The sequence below is a fragment of the Schistocerca piceifrons genome, chromosome X (genome assembly GCF_021461385.2).
Source record: "Schistocerca piceifrons isolate TAMUIC-IGC-003096 chromosome X, iqSchPice1.1, whole genome shotgun sequence".
Lineage (NCBI taxonomy): Eukaryota > Metazoa > Arthropoda > Insecta > Orthoptera > Acrididae > Schistocerca > Schistocerca piceifrons.
In genome coordinates, this window is record NC_060149.1 from 205490938 (window position 1) to 205515476 (window position 24539).

General features: G+C 42.8%; 1 protein-coding gene across 5 annotated transcripts in view; it reads left to right on the plus strand.

Annotated features, from left to right (window-relative positions):
• Positions 1-24539, plus strand: part of LOC124721694 (membrane-associated tyrosine- and threonine-specific cdc2-inhibitory kinase) — a 187728-nt gene that overhangs the window by 153944 nt on the left and 9245 nt on the right. For all 5 annotated transcript variants that reach the window (XM_047246774.1, XM_047246776.1, XM_047246778.1 and 2 more), the window contains one exon: positions 19109-19154. In XM_047246774.1, the coding sequence (XP_047102730.1) occupies positions 19109-19154 (46 nt within the window). The remainder of the gene's footprint in view (positions 1-19108; positions 19155-24539) is intronic.

Sequence of the window (24539 nt, forward strand, 5' to 3'; positions counted from 1 at the left end):
TTGTTAAACAATTCAAATGTCAGAGGAAGGCAAGTGTGCACCACCTTCAACAGAACTATGCCTAGTAAAATAGTGTGGTGTTCAAATAAACATTAAGGTTGAATGTAGCTTTACATTTGCAAACCAGCTGATAAGTGTAGCAGACAAGTGCTAGTAGGACAATCTTCAAAAAGACTGTCACTCTACCTGGTTCATCTTACCAGCAACCATAAGTAGTTAAGTAATTTTTAAAGTACAGTTTGAGGAGCCTAAAGGATTTATTGGTGGCCAACTACTCCTATTTCAGTGATAAATTTTTTAGAAGGAACAGTTGTACATTTTGAGTACAGAGTGTTTTACATACAACACAAGTGGCGTGTTCAGTGTTTCGTGTGAGCCGACAGTTTGTATATTGTTTTCTTAGCCAAGAATATAAAGTAGATGACTTAGGAGCAGCCTTGGAAAGAAGTACAAGAAAATCATTGTCCCATTTAGCACTAGGCTGCTGTCAGTAGCATCTGCTTAAAAGTGGCATGCAGTAAGTAATATAACTCATTTTTTTCTCGATCAATTTCAGTTGGAAAAAATGTGGAGTTTGTTGTGGGATGTCATGGAATATTCCTGCTTCAACTCTTACAGTTTCATGAAGTTCCAATAGGTGGTGGCACTATATGTGGCCTTCAACATGGTGTCTGTTATACAGGTGTGTTTCAATCAGAGAGCTGTCATTGAGTTTCTTGTGGCAGAAAACAGATATTTGTAGGTTCTTGCAGAATGTATATTGAGATCTGAAGTGAACAAAGCACAGTGAATCATTGATCAGGGCAACATCACAACAAGGGTGTGCAAACCTGTCCGATCTCCCGCTTGCCACCTGGGTGCTCGGAGCTGTGGCTCATGCAATGTGTGAACATGTGGACACACTCATTCAAGGTGATAGACGGATCACAGTCTAACACGTCGCTGCTCAACTGGAAGTTTCTGTAGGCAGCGCTGACACGCTTGTACACCAGTTGGGGTACTGAAAGGCGCATGTCTGCTGGGTTCCTCACCACCTCACTGAAGATCATAAACAGCAACAAAGAACCATCTGTGAGGAATTGCTTGAGCGTCAAGAGGGTGATCGTGACAATGTTTTGTTGAACATTGTCACAGGCGATGAAACATTGCTTCATCGCTTTGAACCAGAAACAAAATGGTAATCCATGGAGTGGCGCCACACCCCCTCCTCTCTGAAGAAAAAGTTCATAGCTCCAACCTCAGCCAGGAAAGTTGTGGCAACAGTCTTCTGGAACCATGAAGGGGTGCAACAGTCAACTCTGAAGTGTATTGTGCTACCCTCAGAGATTGAGGAAACGACTTCAGTGTGTTTCTCGCCACAAAAATGCAGACAGACTACTCCTCAGTGACAACACAAGGTGTCGCAGAAGCCTGTGCACCCAAGAGGAACTCTCAAAACTTTTTGGATTGTTCTTCCTGGTCCGTCCTACAGCCTAGATCATGCAGATGATGATGATGATGATGATGATGATGATCCTTATCCTTTCAGTAAGGTGAAGTAAGGCAATCTATTGAACGGAGATAATGTTGAAAAATAGGGTTTTGCAGCCAGAATAGTGGAGAATAATATAGTGTATTAGAATCCTGAAAAAAACAAACATGCTTTCAGAAAAAAAGTCTTGCATAAATATTGAATGTCCCTTGCATAAATCTGTGCACAAACACAGACTGCAACTTTACAAAGTAGCAGTAGTCCTTAAACTCAACAATTCAAATACTGTTGTTCAACATCTTATTACAACTGGCTATTTTACAGTCTGTACATAGTGAAGAGGTTGACCCTAAAATGCTGGTTTCTTCTGAATTAGATCTGAAAACATTGTTATAAGATTCGCCCTACAGCGAAAGCCATTGACATACCAAATCTTTACCTGTGCCATCAAGCCCTTTGGGATTGTCAAATGACCAAGTTTCTTTTCCTCGGGTGCAATGATAAAAAAGTTTTTTTGACAATGACCACTCGCGTTTTCATAGTTTTAAAAGAAACTAACGGTGAGTTTGGACTGAGAATTAGAGAATCTCTTTTTTGAAGCCCCAAAAGTCCTTGTGACACTGTGGAAATCTGGTAAACAAATGTCTGACAAGGTTAAAAGTTATGTGAAAGATGTTTTCTTCCCCAGTGAGATAGAAAAATTATTATTATTAGATCATGGCTCTTCAGTGTGAAAGTATGGTATAGAGCTTGAAACTGAAGGACAAGGAACTTGCATTATCTGGTAATATAACAGGGCTCAGTGGCACAGGTACAATCATGAAATGTATACAGCTTTCAATGTTCTAAGAACCTTGTGAGAAGATTTTGAATTCAAGTACAGTTGAATGATTTTGATTTCAATCTCCACTTGAGAAACAATGTAATTAAGCTGCAGTCACTAGTACATAATCAATTCTTTTCAGCATGGCTTACCAATGTACTGAAATATGCCTGATACAAATCTGGGTATTTAGAGGGTCACCTGCAGCAATTTGAAATCCTGCAGAATTTTGTTTTATATTGTGTTCTCTGTGGTGTATATAATGTGAATAAATTTTGTTCATTTTAGATAGTGGCGTTAGAAAAGTTAAGTTTCAAGCATTTATTTACTCATTAGCATTATCATGATGATTTTGTATAATAATAATAATAATAATAATAATAATAATAATAATAATAATGGGTTACTTATTTTCAATTGACAAAATACCTCTATCCAAAAAAATGTAGAATGTAAAATAACAATTTAAAATATAAAACAAATATAATTATGATTCATAACTAAACTAATAATGAATGTTTAGCTATTTTGATTAGTCATGTTGAAAATACTTGACTGCACATTATGAATAGCTCATTTTCTAAAACTAGTAGTTCAGAAAGCAGCTTCATTACACATGGATATATGTAGCTTAAAAGCATCATTAATTTATGTTGTAACAAAAGTTATCATCTTTCAGAAATAATTACTTGTGGTGTGATTTTTTGCAAAATTTCAATAAACGTGAAATAGGGCAAAAAAAAAAAATTACTTTTGCGTTAGTGCGGCTCCTGTACACAGCCACCAAATTTTATCAAGATCGTTTATTGACACTTGGAAATATTTCTTTGTTAGTACAAACAATTTAAAGTTTCCTCACAAAAGCAGAATCATTGGAAAGAAAGACATAATAATCTCTAATGACATACACATAATTCAATTTCATTGTGTGTTCTGATTAACCCTTATCGGTTGTATAATTATTACTTGAAAAGACAGCATTAATATAATTTTGCAACAATCATTTCCGTTCTCCGATAATGAAATGCATGTAATAGGCTGTGAACTCTTATTTATGGCTGCTCTACAGGTAGAGTTGTTGAAAGCCTCACATGTTTGGAAGCCTTTAATATGAAACAAAATGCAGACTTTGACAATATTACAGGGTTGTATTGTCCACATGATACTATTTCCTTTTTCCATTACTGTAATATGGACTCAACTCAGTACGAGGATGACAGAGTACCAGTAAGCAATAAGTTGTGAATAAAGATCAGCCTATCAGACTGAGCAGTCCCCAAAAAGGAGTTGGTGGAATTTACAAGTAACACAGTAGACAATAAGCTTTCATCTGTAATATGTTATTCATATCTCTCTCACTATTGTTTGTGTTTCATTGATTCTTTAGTTTCTTTCGTTTATAAATTTTGTATTCGACTCTTTGTATGCTATTGTCTTGTTCCATGATCAAGGAACTTTGACTCACATGGTCCTTGGAACCTGATAAATAAATGAACAAACAGATATATTAGTTATTCCTCCATGTAACTGTACTTGCATGCAGAGATTTTTCCAGAATTCAGTGGACTGTGCGTTAGGCAAGAGACTATTGTCCCTGAGGATAGTACTTTGTTTGGTCATCTATGTGGTTGTTGTTGTTGTTGTTCACATGGTGTCTGTGGGGAGATTCCATTCCAATACTCCTCATTCAGAAACTAGTTTTCTTTTTTCTTCCCTCTTCACAGTAACGCCTTTCAATTGGAAGTGGCGTTTGGTAAATTGAATGTGTGTTAAGAATACATGGGTTTTATATTTTAATTTACATAACTAGTTTGTTTGTGTATTGATCTTATTCACCCTCTTTGTGCTTTTAACCTACTATAGTTGATGACAGACACAATCTGTAATTGTAGTGCTGCCATCAGTTACCTAGGACCTTCTATTTGATTAAGGTTGTAGCCCTTGTGATAAGGAGTTTGTAGACAATTTTTTTAGGGTATTAAATGTCTTCAAATGAGATGTCTTAGGGAATGAATAGTGCACATTTGTTTCAGCAGCACATTGATGTTTTGTATATTGTTCCATAAAGATTGAATCCAAGATATTGAACTATTAACAGTGACACAATGAAATTAACTCCCAGGGCCCTTGCAACCTGAGCTTGTTATGAACTGGCACCTCTTCTTGGAGCCTCATACATTTATACAGATAGGTTATTACACTTCAAGGTATCTCTTGCATTTCATACTGTGCATATAGCAAATTTTCTCCCTCACTCATAGCAGTGGTTTGTGTGGCACCCTCTTGTAAAGCTTGGTGTAGTAACTGTGTGTGGACTGGATCGAGCACGGTTTTGCAGTGGTTAAGAGGCAGGACTCGTATTCAGGCGTACCGTGGTTTAAATCGCCCTCCTCCTACCTTACCCCTCCCCTCCCCCCACTCTATCCATCAAAGTTCAGATTTTTGTGTTGTTTATGTAAATCAGTTAAAACAGTGGTGGACAATTCCTTTGGGAAGTATGTAGATAACGTCCTTCTCCATTGCAGTTGACAAAAATATTGTTTCCATTGAGGTCAAAATTCATTGTGACAGTGAAGTTACCTGGTCGCATATAACAGTCCTAGGTGAACTCAAGTTAATTATCGGCTGTTTATATTGGCCAACTGATTATGCCATAACAGTTATAGAATTAGTCAAAGAACGTCTTCAGTCAGTAGCGCATAAATACCCAGATCATGCAGTGTTAGTTGGAGGTACTTTAACCTACCAAGTGTAGACTGGGATGTCTATGGGTTCATTCCAGGGGGTACAGACAGATGTCTTGTGAATTACTTTTGAATACAGTTTTCCAAAAACTGTGTTGTGCAGCTAGTTCGGCAGCCCATACACAATAGAAATATTTTAGACATTGTAGCTACAAACAGGCCAGACTTTATCGACTGTCGCTACAAAAACAGGGGTTAATGAGCATGATGTAATCAAGGCATGTGCAGTTACTAAAGTTTATAAATTGTCACGAAAGCTAGGAGAGTGTTTCAGCAAGAAATATCAGTTAACTAGTTGTTAGCAGCTCACTTCGACAATGAAATTGTTCAGTTCCAGTATGATTTACACAGAGGAACTGTGGGCAAAGTTTAAACAGATTGTAAATTGTGCTCTGGAGAACTATGTGACTAGTAATTTGATTAAGGACAGAAAAGACCCACTGTGGCTTAACAATAGAATTGGGAAAGTGCTGAGGAAGCGAAGGCTGTTTTACTCTTGGTTGAAACGAGAATGTGCCAGTGACGACAGGCATAGGTTACCGCATCTGTATAAAGATCTATGCATGATGCGTACAACTGCCACTGTCGAACCATAGCAAAAGAAGTAGCCAGAAACATGAGAAAATTCTGGTCCTATGTAAAATTGCTAAGTGGGTCTAAGGCTTCCATCCACTCACTTGCTGACTAGTTTCGCATTGCAGGAGGAGATAGTAAAAGGAAAACTGAAGTACTAAGTTTCACATTCAAGAAATAGTTCACACAGGACAATCGTACGAACATACCATAATTTGATCATCACACAGCCTTCCGTATGGACGACACAGTAATAAGCATTCGTGGTATAGAAAAACAAACTGAAAAAGTTGAAAACAAATGAGTTGCCATGTCTGGATGGAATTTCACTTCAGTTTCACAAAGAGTAATCTGTGGAATTGGCCCCTTATTTAACTTGCATCCGTCTCTTGACCAGTGCAGAGTCACAAGCGATTGCTGTATATAAGAAGAGTAAAGGAACATACCTGAAAAATTACAGACCAATATCCTTAACATCGGTTTGCTACAGTATTCTTGACATATTCTGTATTAATAAATTTCCTTGAGAGTGAAAAACTAATGTCCACAATTCAGCACAGTTTTAGAGTGTGTTGCTCATGCGAAACTCTTCCCCTTTTTTCACATGTTATACTGCAAATTATGGATGAAGGGCAACAAGCAGATTCCATATACCCAGATTTCCAAAAAGCATTTAACACTGTGCCCCACTGCAGACTGTTAATGAAGATACGAGCTAATGGATCAGATCCCCCTACATGTGAGTGGCTTGAAGACTTCTTAAGTGATAGAACCCAGTATGTTGTCCTCAATAGTGCATGTTCGTTAGAGAGAGAGAGAGAGAGAGAGAGAGAGAGAGAGAGAGAGAGAGAGAGAGAGAGAGAGAGAGAGGGAGGGGGGGTAGGTATTATCAGGGAATGCCCCAGGAGTGTGTAATAAGACCACTATTATTTTCTGTATACATAAATGATCTGGTGGTCAGGGTGCGCAGCAATCTGTGGTTGTTTGCTAATGATCTGTGGTGTATAGAAAGATGTCATCGTGAAGTAACTGTAGGACGATACAAGATGGAATAGACAAAATTTCTAGTTGGTGTGGTGAACAGCTGCTAGCTCTAAATGTAGAAAAATGTAAGTTAATAAAGGTGAGTAGGAGAAACAAATGTGTAATGTTCAGATACACCATTAATAGGGTCCTGCTTGACACAGTTACGTCACTTGACTATGTGGACCCAAAGCAAAATGAAATGGAACAATCATGTGAGAATTGTGGTAGGGGAAGGCAAATGGATGACTTTGGTTTATTGAGAGATTTTTGGGAAAGTGTGTTTCATCCGTAAAGGAGTTTGCATGTAGGAGACTGGTGTGACCTATTCTGGATTACTGCTAGTGTGTTTGAGATCTGTACCAGGTCGTCTTAAAGGAAGGCGTTGAAGCAGTTCAGAGGCAGGCTGCTAGATTTGTTACCAGTGAGTTTGATGAACACACAAGTATTATGGAGATGCTTTGGGAACTCAAATGGGAATACCTGCAGGGAAAGCGATATTCTTTTCGAGGAACACTATTGAGAAAATGTAGAGAAGTGGAATTTGCAGCTGACTGCAAAATGATTCTACTGCCACCAATATACATTTCGCGTAAGGACCACAAGAGGAAAAATTAGGTCTTACATGGACATATATAGACAGTCCTTTTACCCTTGCTCATTTTGCGAGTGGAACAGGAAAGGAAACGAAATGGCTAGTAATGATACAGGATACCCTCTGTTACGCACCGTATGGTGGCTTGCGGCGTATATTTGTAGGTATAGATGTATAGTTCCTACTTTGGAAACCAAAGTTTTGTTACCGATTTTTTGGAACAGTGGAAAGACCATTATTAAAATCGTATTTATGGAATCTACTATGTTGAATAGGCAATGCCAGTATTTGTAGATAGCTTTACCCAGTGGGAATACTGCAAACAAGGAAACTCCAGCATTGGTGGAATAAATTTTAAACCATTTTTTATTGTTGCATGTTGATTTCAATCACAAAATGATCGTCTTCAGTGCTAAAATAAAATAAAAATGCACGCCCTGAAACCTGAATGATCAGTACTCAAACATATTTGTCAGTTTTCACTAGGTAAACTGTACAAACAAATACTCTGTATCATAAATGTATTCAATAAAGAGGGTGCTGATGACATCTTCCACAAATGTGGAGTTAGCTGTGCAGGGTTTTGTAAACAGCTAACTCAGTTTGATGAATCTTACCTGCTAATTGGCATGTTCTTCACTATGAACACCTATGTTCAAAGTTATATTTTGTGCATGGTAATAGGAGTCCACTGGACTTACTCTATATGTGTTTTGTCTTGTAAGACTCAATGTTCTCTGTCGCAAATTGACACGTTTCTGCACTGATCGTTCAGGTTTGACTTCGTGTGTGTTTTTATTTTAGTTTATTGCTTAAGATGATCATGTTGTGATCGAAATCAATATGCAATAATAAAAAAGGTTTGAAATTTATACAACTAATGCCAGAGTTTTCCTCGTTTGCATTACTTGCCGTGCGGTCATAGTGCAGTGTGGTCGTGGTGCACAAATTTCCTAATGGAATCCTTTGTCGGTGGGACTATGTCATCTGTTATCGCTTCAGATAATATGGTTACTATAACCACCTCATTGAGTTCTGTCACAGTATAAAGAAAATAAGTTGGGAGATAAGGCCTTTGAGAGACGAATGTACCTGTTTACTATTCCTTGTGCTTCACCTCCTGTATTTGAGAAAATGTTAGGTATGAGTGAAAGAAAGAGTAGTTGAAAATGGAGGAGAATAGCCTGCAAGTGACGGCGCCCAGCAGCGCGCAGTAGTACACTGTCATTCCAAACTGCCTTGTGCTTGAATGTCCATTCCGAAAAGTTTCGCTAAATCATGACAAGCAAATAAGAGGATAGTTCTCTCATCAAGACCGTTGCCGATTGAATGATAACACTACCAGAAATGTTCTTTGTGACACTGTCAGTGGTACTGCCCACTGCATGTTATATTTCACACCTTGCCTCGTCCTCTCCACCTGCCTTCCCATCCCCCACCTACTGACCCGATAGCCATTCACAGTTTACCAATTGACGAACCCACAGTTATCATTGAAAATGAGAACTGTCATGTGTATTATAATTTTCTGTAATACCTATATATCAATTTAAAAATGTGACTGTGGAAAGGTTTTATATTTAGTAGAGTGACTAACTCATTTGTACAAAGTGCAGCATGAATGCCCTCTTTTTTGATAATCAACCTCTAAATATGTGGCCCGAGTCAATTTGTGCATTAACAGAGAGAAATAGCCATCAAAAATTAACCGAATTGACTGTGTTAACAGTTACTTGTAATTACTCTACCATACTCTGGAGTTGCCACAACTGTAAATTAATCTAACAAAATTAACAGAAAAGTCAGAGTTTAAAGTAAAAGCTCCTCCATCCCTAGTTACACAGAGTGGCTGCTATTTAGCTATAACTGCTTGCTTAGTACATGAGTACATTCATAGTTATCAGAGAAAACACTCGTCTGAATGCTTTAAAAATAGCAGACTGTTTACAATGAACATGTGCCTGTCATAAAAAGAGGCACCATGAAAGAATAATTATCTGAATGGGATGGAAAGCAGTAGGTGTTATGAACATGTGCTGACAAGCAAATGATAACAATTTCAGAAAAACTGGATGATTTATTTGAGAGAACAAGCTTCAAAAATTAAAGTCAGTAATGCCTTGGTCCATGTCTGGCCATTATGCGGGCGGTTATTCAGCTTGGCATTGATGGGCAGAGTTACCAGATGCATTCCTAAGAGGTACTGTGCCAAATTCTGTGTGTTTGGTGTGTTGGATTGTCAAAATCCAGAGAGGTTTTCAGGGCTCTGCCCATAATGCTCCAAAAAATTCTCTGTTGGGGGAGAGCCAGTTACTTTTGTGGCCAAGCTAAGGTTTGGCAAGTACGAAGTCAAGTAGTAGAAACTCTTGCCGTGTGTGGGAGGGCATTATCTTGCAGAAATGTAATCCAGGATAGCTTGCAATGAAGGGCAACAAAATGGGGCATAGATTATCATTGACATACTGCTGTGCTGTAAGGGTGCCACGGATGACATCCAAATGGGTCATGTTATGAAGAAAAATGTCACTCCAGGCAATCACTCATTGTCTGTGGCATCTTCATACACATCTTCAGCGGAGAATCACATCGACAGTTAGTTACATGTTACATTGATCAATCTCATGGTAACCATTATCATATGGCACACGTCAAGTGCGCAAGAAATGCACACGTGAATCAAGGTGGTGGTTTTTTTTTTATAGAATTGCCTTCAGTGATTAGTCCTACTTCAAACTGAGCCCCAATGGTCAGCAAAGAGATATCTCTCGAGATGTCCCAGACAGTGGTTAGATACCATAATAAACTGCAAACTATGGATGAAGGCCAACAGCCAAATTTGATATTTCTAGATTTCAGAAAAACATTTGACACCATGCCCCCACTGCAGGCTATTAACCATTCCCCCACCCCAGGGGGCTTACTGTCCTTTTGTGAGTACGTGCGTGGCAAGCATGGGGCCCCGAGCTATTGCAGCCTTCCTTCTTTCCCGGGCTGCATTTACTTTCGCTTCCCATCCTTTCCTGTCCTTACTCCTTCCCCTCCGCCCTCTCCTTTCCCTCTCTTGGTACCCTTGTTTATGTTAGCCCCACTATCCTCCTGGTTATGTTGGCTTTGCAATTTGGTTTTCTTGCGTACTTACCTCATCCTTTCGGCATTCTCTGGTCCTCCCCCCCCCCCCCCCCCCCAGGGCCTGACCTCAGTTACTGAATTTCTATTCCGTAGTGTGAGCCATTTGGGGGAAGAGCACCTTACCTAGTGTCTCCGGCTTGTGCCCTCCTAGTTCCTTCCATCTTTTCCTTCACGTCGTCGTTTGATGCTAGAGTACATAGCCAGCATGGTAGCCACCCCGTGTGGTGGAGTTGCTGTGTACCCTTTTGGTTGAGCCCCCTGAAAACCCAGGGATCATACTTCTGATACCTGAGCTGTGACCACCTCATGTAAGCCTAGGAGTGGTTGCTTGTCATCATGGAGCATTGGAACTCCCGTTAATGGCCGCCGTGCCAGACGGCCCTTGCTGTGGCTGGGTGGCACCCATGAGGAGAGCCCCTGATCCGAGTGGGTAGTATCAGGGCGGACGCTATGCAAATGAAATGCATACGGGTTCTGAACTCGGGCTGTTCTTCTGCTGACATCTCTTTGAATGGAAATGATATTTTTGTGCTGCTTCTTCTGCCCCTTCAGCCTTCCCTTCCATGGCTACCCCCTGGGAGGTGGGTCAGGCTCGTCGGCTAGGGGCAAACATTTCTGCCGCTATCTGGATTGCACCAGGACTGATGGGGATACTTTCACCAATACCAAACCTTTGTTTTTTGTGGAATACATTGAAGACAATTTTGGCGAAGTGGACACTCTGAGCGAGATTCAGTCGGGTTCGTTGTTGATCAAAGCTGCTTCAGTTGCCCAGTCTGCGGCCCTTCGTGCTTGTCACTATCTTGGCACAATTCCTGTGTCCCTTACCCCCCCCCCCCCCCGCCCCCCTCTAGTCTTTGGATATGGTTCATGGTGTAATTTTTCACAGGGACCTCATCCTTCGAACTGATAAGGAACTTAGGGACAATCCAGGACGGCGGGGTGTTCACTTTGTTCGGCGTGTTCAGAAGGGCCCGAAGGACAGTTGCATTGATACTGGTGCTTTTATCCTGGCCCTTGAAGGGGATGCCATCCCCGAGAAGATCAAGATATGGTTTATTGATGTGACATGAAGCCGTACATCCCACCACCTATGCAATGTTTTAAGTGCTTGCGTTTTGGACATATGTCTTCCCACTGTTCGTAGACCCCTCTCTGTGGTGACTGTGACCGTCCACTCCATGATGGGAGTTCCTGAGTTGCCCCTCCTGTGTGTGTTAATTGTCGTGGCAATCATTCTCCACGTTCACCGGAATTCCAGGCTTATAAGAAGGAAAAGAAGATACAGCAGTGTAAGTCCCGTGATCATCTAACCTACACTGAGGCTCAAAAGAAGTGTGCACGTCTTCATCCTGTGTTAATGACGTCGAGCTATGCTTTAGTTACATCTTCACCTCTTCCTCCCCCTTCCTTACCCCAGTTCTTGAACCCCTCTCCTCTCCCCCTCCCCTGCAGTTCCCACACCCTCCCCTCCGGGCACCACTCCTCCCCCTCAGCTGGAGAAATGTCCCACTTCTAATGGCGTATGCCGGTCAAGGGCGCCCCTCCCAGGAACCCCCCTTCCCGGCACATTCCAGGCCAGAGGTCTGCTGCCACACGACCACCACGAGAACCACGGTCTGTGGGCCCCCAGGTCGCGCGCTCTCTTTCTGTTCAAGATCTTGCTGCAGCTGGCTCCTTTTTGCAGCATAGCCCTCCTTGATCTCAAATGGGAAAGAAGAAACATACAAGGTGCATTCAAGTTCTAAGGCCTCAGATTTTTTTTCTAATTAACTACTCACCCGAAATCGATGAAACTGGCGTTACTTCTCGACGTAATCGCCCTGCAGACGTACACATTTTCCACAACACTGACGCCATGATTCCATGGCAGCAGCGAAGGCTTCTTTAGGAGTCTGTTTTGACAACTGGAAAATCGCTGAGGCAATACAATAGCAGCACGGCTGGTGAATGTGCGGCCACGGAGAGCGTCTTTCATTGTTGAAAAAAGCCAAAAGTCACTAGGAGCCAGGTCAGGTGAGTAGGGAGCATGAGGAATCACTTCAAAGTTGTTATCACGAAGAAACTGTTGCGTAACGTTAGCTCCATGTGCTGGTGCGTTTTGTCTTGGTGAAACAGCACACGCGCAGCCCTTCCTGGACGTTTTTGTTGCAGTGCAGGAAGGAATTTGTTCTTCAAAACATTTTCGTAGGATGCACCTGTTACCGTAGTGCCCTTTGGAACGCAATGGGTAAGGATTACGCCCTCGCTGTTCCAGAACATGGACACCGTCATTTTTTCAGCACTGGCGGTTACCCGAAATTTTTTTGGTGGGGGTGAATCTGTGCGCTTCCATTGAGCTGACTGGCGCTTTGTTTCTGGATTGAAAAATGGCATCCACGTCTCATCCATTGTCACAACCGACAAAAAGAAAGTCCCATTCATGCTGTCGTTGCGCGTCAACATTGCTTGGCAACATGCCACACGGGCAGCCATGTGGTCGTCCGGCAGCATTCGTGGCACCCACCTGGATGACACTTTTCGCATTTTCAGGTCGTCATGCAGGATTGTGTGCACAGAACCCACAGAAATGCCAACTCTGGAGGCGATCTGTTCAACAGTCATTCGGCGATCCCCCAAAACAATTCTCTCCACTTTCTCGATCATGTCGTCAGACCGGCTTGTGCGAGTCCGAGGTTGTTTCGTTTTGTTGTCACACCATGTTCTGCCTTCATTAAACTGTCGCACCCACGAACGCACTTTCGACACATCCATAGCTCCATCACCACATGTCTCCTTCAACTGTCGATGAATTTCAATTGGTGTCACACCACACAAATTCAGAAAACGAATGATTGCACACCATTCAAGTAAGGAAAACGTCGCCATTTTAAGTATTAAAAACAGTTCTCATTCTCGCCGCTGGCGGTAAAATTCCATCTGCCGTACGGTGCTGCCATCTCTGGGACGTATTGACAATGAACGCGGCCTCATTTTAAAACAATGCGCATGTTTCTATCTCTTTCCAGTCCGGAGAAAAAAAATCGGAGGCCTTAGAACTTGAATGCACCTCGTAAGTCCCAGGTCAAGGAGCCTCTGGTGTCGCTACAGGTCCTGTCCCCACCTTCGCAACCTGACTCTGACCTGCTGTTCATGGATGTCGCCCCTTCCTTGTCGGTGACGGGTGGTGACCCAGCGGCATGACTGGCTTTAGCCTGTTCACCCCCAATTTGAATCATTATTCTGTGGTTATCCAATGTAATTGTAATGGCTATTACCATCACCTTCCGCAGTTGCAATCCCATACATATTTCGTTTTACTCTGCAGCTTCTGTGGTTCTATAGGAATCTTATTTTACTGATGATCACTCACCAACCCTCCGTGGGTTCCGTACTTTGTCACAATCGGGTCGGCCCCCTGCGGGCCTCCGGAGGCGTTTGTACATTGGTCTGTATGGACGTTGCTAGCACGTGGATTCCTCTTCAAACCACATTGGAAGCGGTTGCTGTTAGGGTCCACCTGGACTCTGGGGTCACAGTTTGCAATCTTTATCTCCCTCCTTACAGGACTCTTACATCTGCTGCCTTAACTGCCCTTCTTCAGCAATTTCCTCCTCCCTTCCTCCTGCTCAGGGATTTTAATGCTCATCATCCCTTGTGGGTCAGTGCATTTCCATCCAGTCGGGGTCTTCCCATAGACCAGTTTCATGCAGACCACGACTTGTGCTTTCTTAATGGTGGCTCCCCTACCCATTTCAGTGCCGGTCATTGTACCTTTTTTGCCATTGATCTTTCTCATTCTTCTCCCTCCCTCCTGTCTTCATTACACTGGTTGCCACATGACGACCTTTGTGATGGTGACCCATTCCCCATTGATTCTCTCGCTCCCTTCCCACTTCCTGGTGGACAGGTTACGTCGTTGGTCTTTCCACCATGCTGATAGGCCTCTATATACTGCCCAGGTCGTTTCCCCCCCCCCCCCCCTCTCCCTCTTTGTCGGGTTGTATTGATGACGACCGTGACGTGTCTGATGCGATTGTTCGTACTGCTAGCCTTGCTATCCCACACTCATCTGAACCATTTCGCCGCTGGCAAGTCCCGTGGTGGAGTACGGCCATACGCCATTGCCATGCTTGATACGCTATTGCCATCCTTGATCTCCGTTACTTAATCAAACGGAGCAAACGGGTGTGTTGGGAATGCTTTGATTCTTCCCTCGGTTCTACTGTCCCTATGTCACGGGTAAGGGCTACACTTCGCTCTCAAGATAATGTCTACTAGAATATGACGAGAGTTTCTACTGCTTGGCTTTGTGCTTGCCAACCCTCCTTAGCCAGTAATGTCACCAGAATTTGTCATGCTATCCCTCACAAGGGAACCTCCCCATCGCACCCCCCTCAGATTTAGTTATAAGTTGGCACAGTGGATAGGCCTTCAAAAACTGAACACAGATCAATTGAGAAAACAGGAAGAAGTTGTGTAGAACTGTGAAAAAATAAGCAAAATATACAAACTGAGTAGTTCACGGGAAGATAAGCAACAATAAGGACGATAGGAACGCATGAGCGCCGTGGTCTCGTGGTAACGTGAGCAGCTGCGGAACGAAAGATCCTAGGTTCAAATCTTCCATCAAGTGTAAATTTTAATTTTTTATTTTCAGTTTATGTGACAAACTCTTATGTTTTCATCACTTATTTGGGAGTGATTATCACATCCACAAGAAAACCTAAATCGGGCAAGTTAGAAGAATCTTTTTACCCATTCGCCAAGTGTACAAGTTAGGTGGGTCGACAACATATTCCTGTCATGTGACACACATGCCGTCACCAGTGTCGTATAGAATATATCAGTCGTGTTTTCCTGTGGAGGAATCGGTTGACCTATGACCTTACGATCAAATGTTTTCTGTTCCCATTGGAGAGGCACGTCCTTTCGTCTACTAATCGCACGGTTTTGCGGTGCGGTCGCAAAACACAGACACCAAACTTATTACAGTGAACAGAGATGTCAATGAACGAACGGACAGATAATAATTATGCAAAAATAAAGAAAGTAAAATTTTCAGTCGAGGGAAGACTTGAACCAAGGATCTCTCGTTCAGCAGCTGCTCACGCTACCACGGGACCACGGCGCTTCTAAGCACACTTCGTCCATGATGTTGCTTATGTAGCCCATGGACTACTCAGTTTGTATATTTTGCTTATTTTTTCACTGTTCCACACAACTTCTTCCTGTTTTCTCAATTGATCTGTGTTCAGTTTATCAAGGCCTATCCACTGTGTCAACTTATAACAAAATCTGAGGGGGGTGCGATGGGGAGGTTCCCTTGTCAGTACAACAGCCAACAACTCTGTCAATCAATGCCAAGCTGAATACCTGCTTACATAAGGGCATGGGCCAATGCATTATTGACTCCCTCGGTTTGTGAAGCTCTTTGTCTTGAATAAATCATTCATTTTTTCTCAAATTACGGTCATTTGTTTGTCTTTACATGTAAATAACATCTACACATTCTTGACGCAATCAGATAATTTCTTTGTGGTGCATTGCTTTTATTTATCTTAAGAGTGTATATTACACAGACTTTCACACCAAAATATAGAACCGCATAATGAATCTTATGTTAATGAGGCCAAGTACACTGAAGTGCAAAAGAAACTGGTATAGGCATGCATGTTCAAATACAGACATACGTAAACAGGCAGAATATGGCACTGCGGTTGGCAGTGCCTATGTAAGACAACAAGCGTCTAGCGCAGTTGTTTGATCAGTTACTGCTGCTACAATGGCATGTTATCAAGATGTGAGTCCATTTGAACGTAGTGTTATAGTCGACACACAAGCGATGGGACACAATGTCTCCAAAGTAGCAGCGAAGTGTACTGTTAGTATCAGGAATCCAGTAAAACATCATATCCCTGACACCGCTGTCTCTGGAAAAAGATTGTGCAAGTATAGAACCGATGACGACTGAAGAGAATCATTCAGTGTTACAGAAGTTCAACTCTTCCACAAATTGCTGCCGATTTCAATGCTGGGCCATCAACAAGTGTCAGCATGTGAACCATTCACTGAAACATCATCAATATGGGATTTCGGAGCCGAAGGCCTACTCGTGTACCCTTCATGACGGCACAACACAAAGCTTTACACCTTGCCTGGGCCCGTCAACACCAACACTGGACTGTTGATGACTGGAAACATGTTGCCTGGTCGGGCGAGTCTCATTTCAAATTGTATAGAGCAGATGGACGTGTACAGGTATAGACAACCTCATGAATCCATGGACCCTACATGTCAGCAGGAGACAGTTCAAGCTGGTGGAGGCTCTGTAATAATGTGGGGCGTGCGCAGTTCGAGTGATGTGGGACCCCTGATATGTCTAGATATGACTGACAGGTGACACATACGTAAGTTTCCTGTCTGATCACGTGCATCCATTCATGTCCATTGTGCTTTCCAACAGACTTGGGGAATTCCAGCAGGACAATGCGACACCCCACACATCCAGAATTGCTACAGAATGGTGGCTGTCGGAACTGTTTAAACTCAGAAGTGTGTTCCTGGAGCCAAACTCCCCAGACAAGAACATTATTGAACATATCTGGGATGCCTTTCAATGTGCTCTTCAGAGAGATCTCCACCCCTTCGTACTCTCAGAGATTTATGGACAGCTCTGCAGGATTCATAGTGTCACTTCCCTCCAACACTGCTTCAGACATTAGTCCTGTCCATGCACATCGTGTTGCAGCACTTCTGCATGCTTGCGGGGGCCCTACACTGTATTAGGCAGGTGTACAAGTTTCTTTGGCTCTTCAGTGGATATATATGAATTATTTGTCTCTCTCTTCCTGTCGTTGTGTAAATTGTAGATACCCTGAAATTTATATTTACACTCCTGGAAAATGAAATAAGAACACCGTGAATTCATTGTCCCAGGAAGGGGAAACTTTATTGACACATTCCTGAGGTCAGATACATCACATGATCACACTGACAGAACCACAGGCAACAGAGCATGCACAATGTCGGCACTAGTACAGTGTATATCCACCTTTCGCAGCGATGCAGGCTGCTATTCTCCCATGGAGACGATCGTAGAAATGCTGGATGTAGTCCTGTGGAACGGCATGCCGTGCCATTTCCACCTGGCGCCTCAGTTGGACCAGCAGACCGCGTGAGACGACGCTTCATCCAGTCCCAAACATGCTCAATGGGGGACAGATCCGGAGATCTTGCTGGCCAGGGTAGTTGACTTACACCTTCTAGAGCATGTTGGGTGGCACGGGATACATGCGGACGTGCATTGTCCTGTTGGAACAGCAAGTTCCCTTGCCGGTCTAGGAATGGTAGAACGATGGGTTCGATGACGGTTTGGATGTACCGTGCACTATTCAGTGTCCCCTCGACTATCACCAGTGGTGTACGGCCAGTGTAGGAGATCGCTCCCCACACCATGATGCCGGGTGTTGGCCCTGTGTGCCTCGGTCGTAAGCAGTCCTGATTGTGGCGCTCACCTGCACGGCGCCAAACACGCATACAACCATCATTGGCACCAAGGCAGAAGCGACTCTCATCGCTGAAGACGACACGTCTCCATTCGTCCCTCCATTCACGCCTGTCGCGACACCACTGGAGGCGGGCTGCACGATGTTGGGACGTGAGCGGAAGACGGCCTAACGGTGTGCGGGACCGTAGCCCAGCTTCATGGAGACGGTTGCGAATGGTCCTCGCCGATACCCCAGGAGCAACAGTGTCCCTAATTTGCTGGGAAGTGGCGGTGCGGTCCCCTACGGCACTGCGTAGGATCCTACGGTCTTGGCGTGCATCCGTGCGTCGCTGCGGTCCGGTCCCAGGTCGACGGGCATGTGCACCTTCCGCCGACCACTAGCGACAACATCGATGTACTGTGGAGACCTCACGCCCCACGTGTTGAGCAATTCGGCGGTACGTCCACCCGGCCTCCCGCATGCCCACTATACGCCCTCGCTCAAAGTCCGTCAACTGCACATACGGTTCACGTCCACGCTGTCGCGGCATGCTACCAGTGTTAAAGACTGCGATGGAGCTCCGTATGCCACGGCAAACTGGCTGACACTGACGGCGGCGGTGCACAAATGCTGCGCAGCTAGCGCCATTCGACGGCCAACACCGCCGTTCCTGGTGTGTCCGCTGTGCCGTGCGTGTGATCATTGCTTGTACAGCCCTCTCGCAGTGTCCGGAGCAAGTATGGTGGGTCTGACACACTGGTGTCAATGTGTTTTTTTTTCCATTTCCAGGAGTGTATTTACAGTGTGTACTGCTAAGGAGTATATTTACTGCCAGTATGTCTTAAAATATTGAAGCCATCTCCAATTTTTTCCCCCCTTTCATCATGTGCTTTCTTTCTTTAGTACCTTCCATGGCAATTTAAAAGAGACCATCCTAGCATTATCATGAAGCATTAGATCACAGAAAACCTAGCTCAGGTTGGCTGAACTAGACGCGATTCACTGTCTTCATGAATTAAAGTCTATTGCCAATTCAGTCAGTCTACCTAGTTTTTATTTTATTTCATTTACTTTTGCCATTGCAATCACCTTTTATTTTCAAATAGATTGTGAATAAAAACAAATATAATATATATTTCAATTGGGGGCTCTTGCAGTGTGATGAAATAGAACGACAGTTGAGAGAGGGAGGGGGGAGGGGTGTTCTATTAAAACATAGTAATTCTTTGTACATGTGATTTGTTTTGTTCATGGTCACTAATGAACTGTTTCCTCCTGCAGGACGTATGCTTCCTGTGATTCCATCACTCGTAACGAAGCAAGTGAGGTAATTATGAATGATTAAGTTAGTTGAAATAGGATAATTAATAGTTTGTATATTGAATTAATGAATTTAATCTGTGATACCAGTAAATTAATGTTTTATCATGGGAGTCTGATAGTTGTGTGTAGTAGCACCTACTATCATTTCAGTCATGTTCAGTCCTCAATTAAATGAGTTCACAGTTCATTTTTGTAGATGGCATTACAGCACCAGAAAATTGCACATACTCGGGTAGCATGAATGGTACAAGGTTTGAATCTGTTATCTGTAAAAGTTAAAACAGAGCAACTATCACTGGGAATATCTTAGACAAAGGGCACTCATTTAACTTTTAAAGGAGCAGGTTATAGAGCAAAGTGTAAGGTTTGTGCATCAGTTTACTGAAGTAAACAATATAAATTCTAATGAAGTGAGATAGAGATAATGAACTGAATTCAGCACAGGACCCAATACTGGTAGCTAAAAACACGTCCAATCAAGAAACGTGTACTCGGGAAGCAGATCAAAATGAAATTGACAATGCTAAGACATGAATATGGCTCCTCTTTCCAATAGCTTGTATGGGACCTGGTAATGGGAGACTGTCCCACAGTGTAACATTGTACCATTTTGATCATCTCACTTGCCTGGAAACGTGATAATTTTATATAAATTAAAAATGTGTATCACATCAGAGGTGGGACCAGTTGATGGGTATATGGGTTGTAATCCCAGTCAGGCACACAATTTCAACTTTTCATATCAAACAGGAAATTTGTCAGCTGGTGTAACAGTATGCTATCCAAGTTAAGCTTTCTCATGATAAGGTTGTGATCAGCCAAGACAAGTTTCATATTAATTGATTCTAAAGAATGTTCATTGTCAAAGACACTTTGCGAATTGGTTACTTAGGACCATACGAAATAAACACTTGTTGGCTTTAATTTTAGCCCAATGTTCTGTCGTGGACAACTAGTGTGTGTGTTTCTGTTTCTACAGCTATGTATGTTGTTTGATCCTTTCTTCTTCCTGAAAATCCCATGTTTGAGAGACTTTCCTGATTGCTTATTGGACAGTACATTTTCCAGTCCTTATTGTTTTAAGGTCTTTTTACCAGTTATTTGTAGTAGTTTTATTTTTCAAGAAAATTTGAATCTGATGGATTAACCTGTGTGAGCCAATTCTTTCTGTGTGTGTTCTATGAACTGGATTCTTTGCATTCACATTGTAACTCAGATTTTATGGTTTTGGTGTGGATTTTTTTTTTTTTTTTTTTTTTGGTGTATGTGATGTTGATACATAGATGACACAGAATACTTTATTGCCAATTTTGAGCTTAGCTTGTGCAGTTGTTACATCGGTCGTGAATTTTGTTTTTCAATATGACATTTGTAGTACAGTTTTCCTTGCTTGTTCCTCCAACATTTCAAGTTGTTTTTGTGCATCATTCTTTGGCAATTAGTGCTAAGCAATCTGCAAATACTGCACAATTTAATTCCACAATTTTGGGTTTAAGTCCTATCTAGTTAGTGTATTGGTGCACCTGCTCTTCTCCATTTTTTTTTTTTTTTTTTTGAGGACACACTTGATTGGTAATGGGCATTAACCTTTGCTGTGCCCTTTTTTCATATTTCTGCCCTTTTTTCATATTTCAAATTCATTGCTCAGTTCTCTCATGAATTATACTTTTTATTTCTCTGTGAATGCCTACTTTATGATGATTATTGCCTTTACATCTTAATACAAATGTAACTAGTATTCGAAAGAGAGTGTCTTGGTTGGTCAGTGATGATATACACTTCCTTTGTAAATTGACAGATATTGAAAACCCTTTATACCCTTTGTTTGCTGTGTTGCAGAATTTGTTCTGTGCACAGTCACCTGGCATTCACAAAGTTAACTGTTCCATGTGTTATATAAATCGAGTTTTGTGAATCATTGTTTTCCAAAAGCAATGTACATGCTATTTCCACATGAAAATAATAGATGGAAAATTTGTATTGGGTATTGGCAGCAAATTTCAGTCTTTTGCACCATAATTACCACTAAGTTACTCATTATAATAATGAATATTGCAGGATGGAAACAATGAATGAAAATAAAGAAATGCACCCACCTGCCAGGACGTGTGTGATTGGTTCCCTGTAGACATATGTAATAGTGCAGAAAATTTAACTAGTTTGGTATACTCTTCAGTACTATTCCGGTATATGCCTTGTGGGTATTCTATCAGCAATCTTTTCCATAGACAGATTGCCATTCCCAGCATCCTATCAATAAATCATCAAAATGACAGCCACTGAGTGACGCGCGTTTCTTTGGCTCGCGAGTTTTTCCGCTCATTGAAGGTGTTACAGAGAAGTGCGGCAGTCCACAACGTGTGCATCCGACTAAACAAGTGTTACTTGCCGTGGTGTGTTGTTCTCCGTTGATTACCACAAGTGATAAGTGAGTGAAAAATGGGAAGAGCACGAGTAAGCGGCAGCAGGCGAGGCTACAGGGGCGCAGGCAGCGCGGGCGCACGGTCTCCGGCGGCAGGTGAGGCCTCGCTTCCCGACATCGGGGAGCTCGTCCGGTCCCAGGTGAGTGCGGCGCTGCACAGTAAAGACACGCTAGACGTAATAGCACAATCCATCACGGACTCTGTGACGGCCGCGGTCATGTACAAACTGCAAGAGTCTGTCAGGCGCAACAGCACCGAAATCCAGTCTCTTAAAAAGTCCCTGGCCGCACAAGAGAAAAAAGCCGCCGACCTAGAAGCTAAACTGTCTGCGGCCACAGATGAAATTGAGCAGTATCAGCGAAGGAACAGCTTGCGCTTGTTCGGGGTAGCTGAAAACGATCGTGAAAACACCGACGACCTGGCCATTAGCCTCGTGCGTGAGAAACTTGGCGTGCAGATCGACGTGGCCGTTATTGACAGAAGCCACCGTGTTGGGCGCAGGATACCAGGTGCGATGAAACCCAGGCCCATAATAATTAAATTTGTGTCATACCGGAAAAGAGCTGAAGTGTTTGCTCAGAAAAGAAAACTCGGCAAGAGTGGGGTTACCCTGAGGGAAGATCTGACGCGCGAAAGACTAAAAGTTTTGAACACTGCGATCACACAGTTCGACCTTCAAAATGTATGGACCCAGGATGGCAGGATCGTAGTCAAGACGGAAGGAGGGAGGAAAACGGTGACGAACATGTCCGAACTGAAAGACTGAGCGAAATCTCGCGAGACACAGTCTCATATTGTACTCTGTCTAATATAAGTTAATTTTTTGTTCTTTCTTTTCATTTTTTACGTAAATATTGCTTCGTTATTTCTATATGTACCATAAGTACTCTATTTAAAATCAGTCAATTGTTTCACATAAATATTGCTTCTTTATTTGTCTATCATAAGTGCTCATGTATATTCATATTGTCAGTCAAACGGGAATTAACATTCTCCATTAACAGGAATCTCCATAAAACCGCCTTTCTATATCTGTTATTTTCATCCTCGTCACTACCACTACTACTACTATTATCTTTTTCGTAACCACTACTGCCACTTTCCATCTTTCTTTTCGCTCCCTTCTCCGATACCTCCAGCTTGTCTTTCACCTTTAGCCCACAGACGCTTGAGTCAGCCACGACCTTGGACACACCTGTAAATATGTCTTCCCCCGCGAAATCCAGCTTTTGTCCCTCTTCCGGCCAGCAGGTAGACGGAGCGCGCTCGGTCCTACAGGCGGCCACAATGGGACGGACCGGTTCCGGCGGCGGGCTCTTTGTGACCCACGCGAACGCTCAGTCGCTAACGGCTCACTTCGACGAGTTCCGTGACCTGTTCTGCGAATCGCTGTTCCATATTATCCTCGTCTCTGAAACTTGGTTGAAACCAAACATTTCTTCCGACGCTATCCGAATCACTGGTTACTCTCTCCTAAGGGCAGATCGTGAAACACCACGCGGGGGTGGTGTGGGTGCCTATGTTTGCTCTGATCTGAGACCTACTATACTATGCACATCGGATGCAAAGGGCGAAGGAGAAGCAGAGTTCTTGTTTTTCGAAATAAATACATCAAATCAGAAACTGCAAATTGGAGTAATCTATAAACCTCCAAATGTCGGTGCTATGTCCTCCTTTCAGTCTGCCCTGTCCTCGCTCGTGACACTGTATGAACACACAATCATAATGGGCAACACAAACATCGACTTACAGTTAAAATCTCCCTCTGCAGAAAAACTAAGGAGACTGTTGCACTCCAATGATATGAGTTTAACACCGCTGGACCCAACTCATCACACGCCACACAGCCATACACTCATAGATATAATAGCAACAAAGCGACCAGATAAAATAATTCGCGCCAATCAGATATCCACTCCAGGACTCTCTGCTCATGACGTGATATTCTTAAATTACTCAGTACATACTACCAAAGAAAAATCTCACCTGGTAACCTACAGAAACCTAAAAAATGTTAACCATGACGCTCTTCAAAAGGATTGCTCAGACATCCCTTGGCATGATATAAGCAATGAACCGACTTTAGACGGAAAAATTCGGGAATTATGTCGCAAAATTATTGCACTGTATGATAAACATGCTCCTCAACGCACTGTCAAGGTAAAGAGAGCTCCCGCTCCGTGGCTCACCACTGGATTACGCCAGTTAATGAATAAACGTGATTCTGCACATAGGGCCTTCAAGCGTAACCCAACTCCCGAGGCGTACGAAGCTTATAGGAAACTCCGAAATAGAACCAAGCAAAGCGTGAGGAATGCCAAAATCAGACACGCCCGCTCTGTCGTATGCGGCATATCAAAACCTGCTGCACTGTGGAAAAAGCTGCGCAGTTTCGGTGTAGGGAAGCGAAGATCTGACGCTGTTTATGAAGCGCCTGCAGAAGAATTAAATGATTTCTTCTCAACAGCTGTAAGCCGCCACGCAGCGACAAATTACCAGCCCCAAGATATCAATCTCTCGAGAGACAAGTTTTTCCTAAAACATGTCACTACCGGCACAGTACACAAGGCAATTATGAGAATCTCTTCCGAGGCAGTAGGAAATGATGGAGTGAGCATTGGCATGATTAAGAACATCGTAAACACTATTACTCCAGTTATCACAGACATCTTCAACCTGTCTCTTGTCAGTAGTACATATCCTACTGAGTGGAAGCAAAGTTTAATTCAACCTATACCCAAGACTGACAACCCTAAGTCGCCAGGTGACTACAGGCCGATCAGCATACTTCCTGCAATATCTAAAGCCCTAGAATACATCGTCCATGAACAGCTGACGGATTACCTCAAAACTCATAACATCCACGACAAATATCAGTCAGGCTTTCGAAAGCACCATAGTACAGCAACTGCATTAATCAAAGTAACTGATGACATTAAACATGCTATGGACAGACGTGAAGCTAA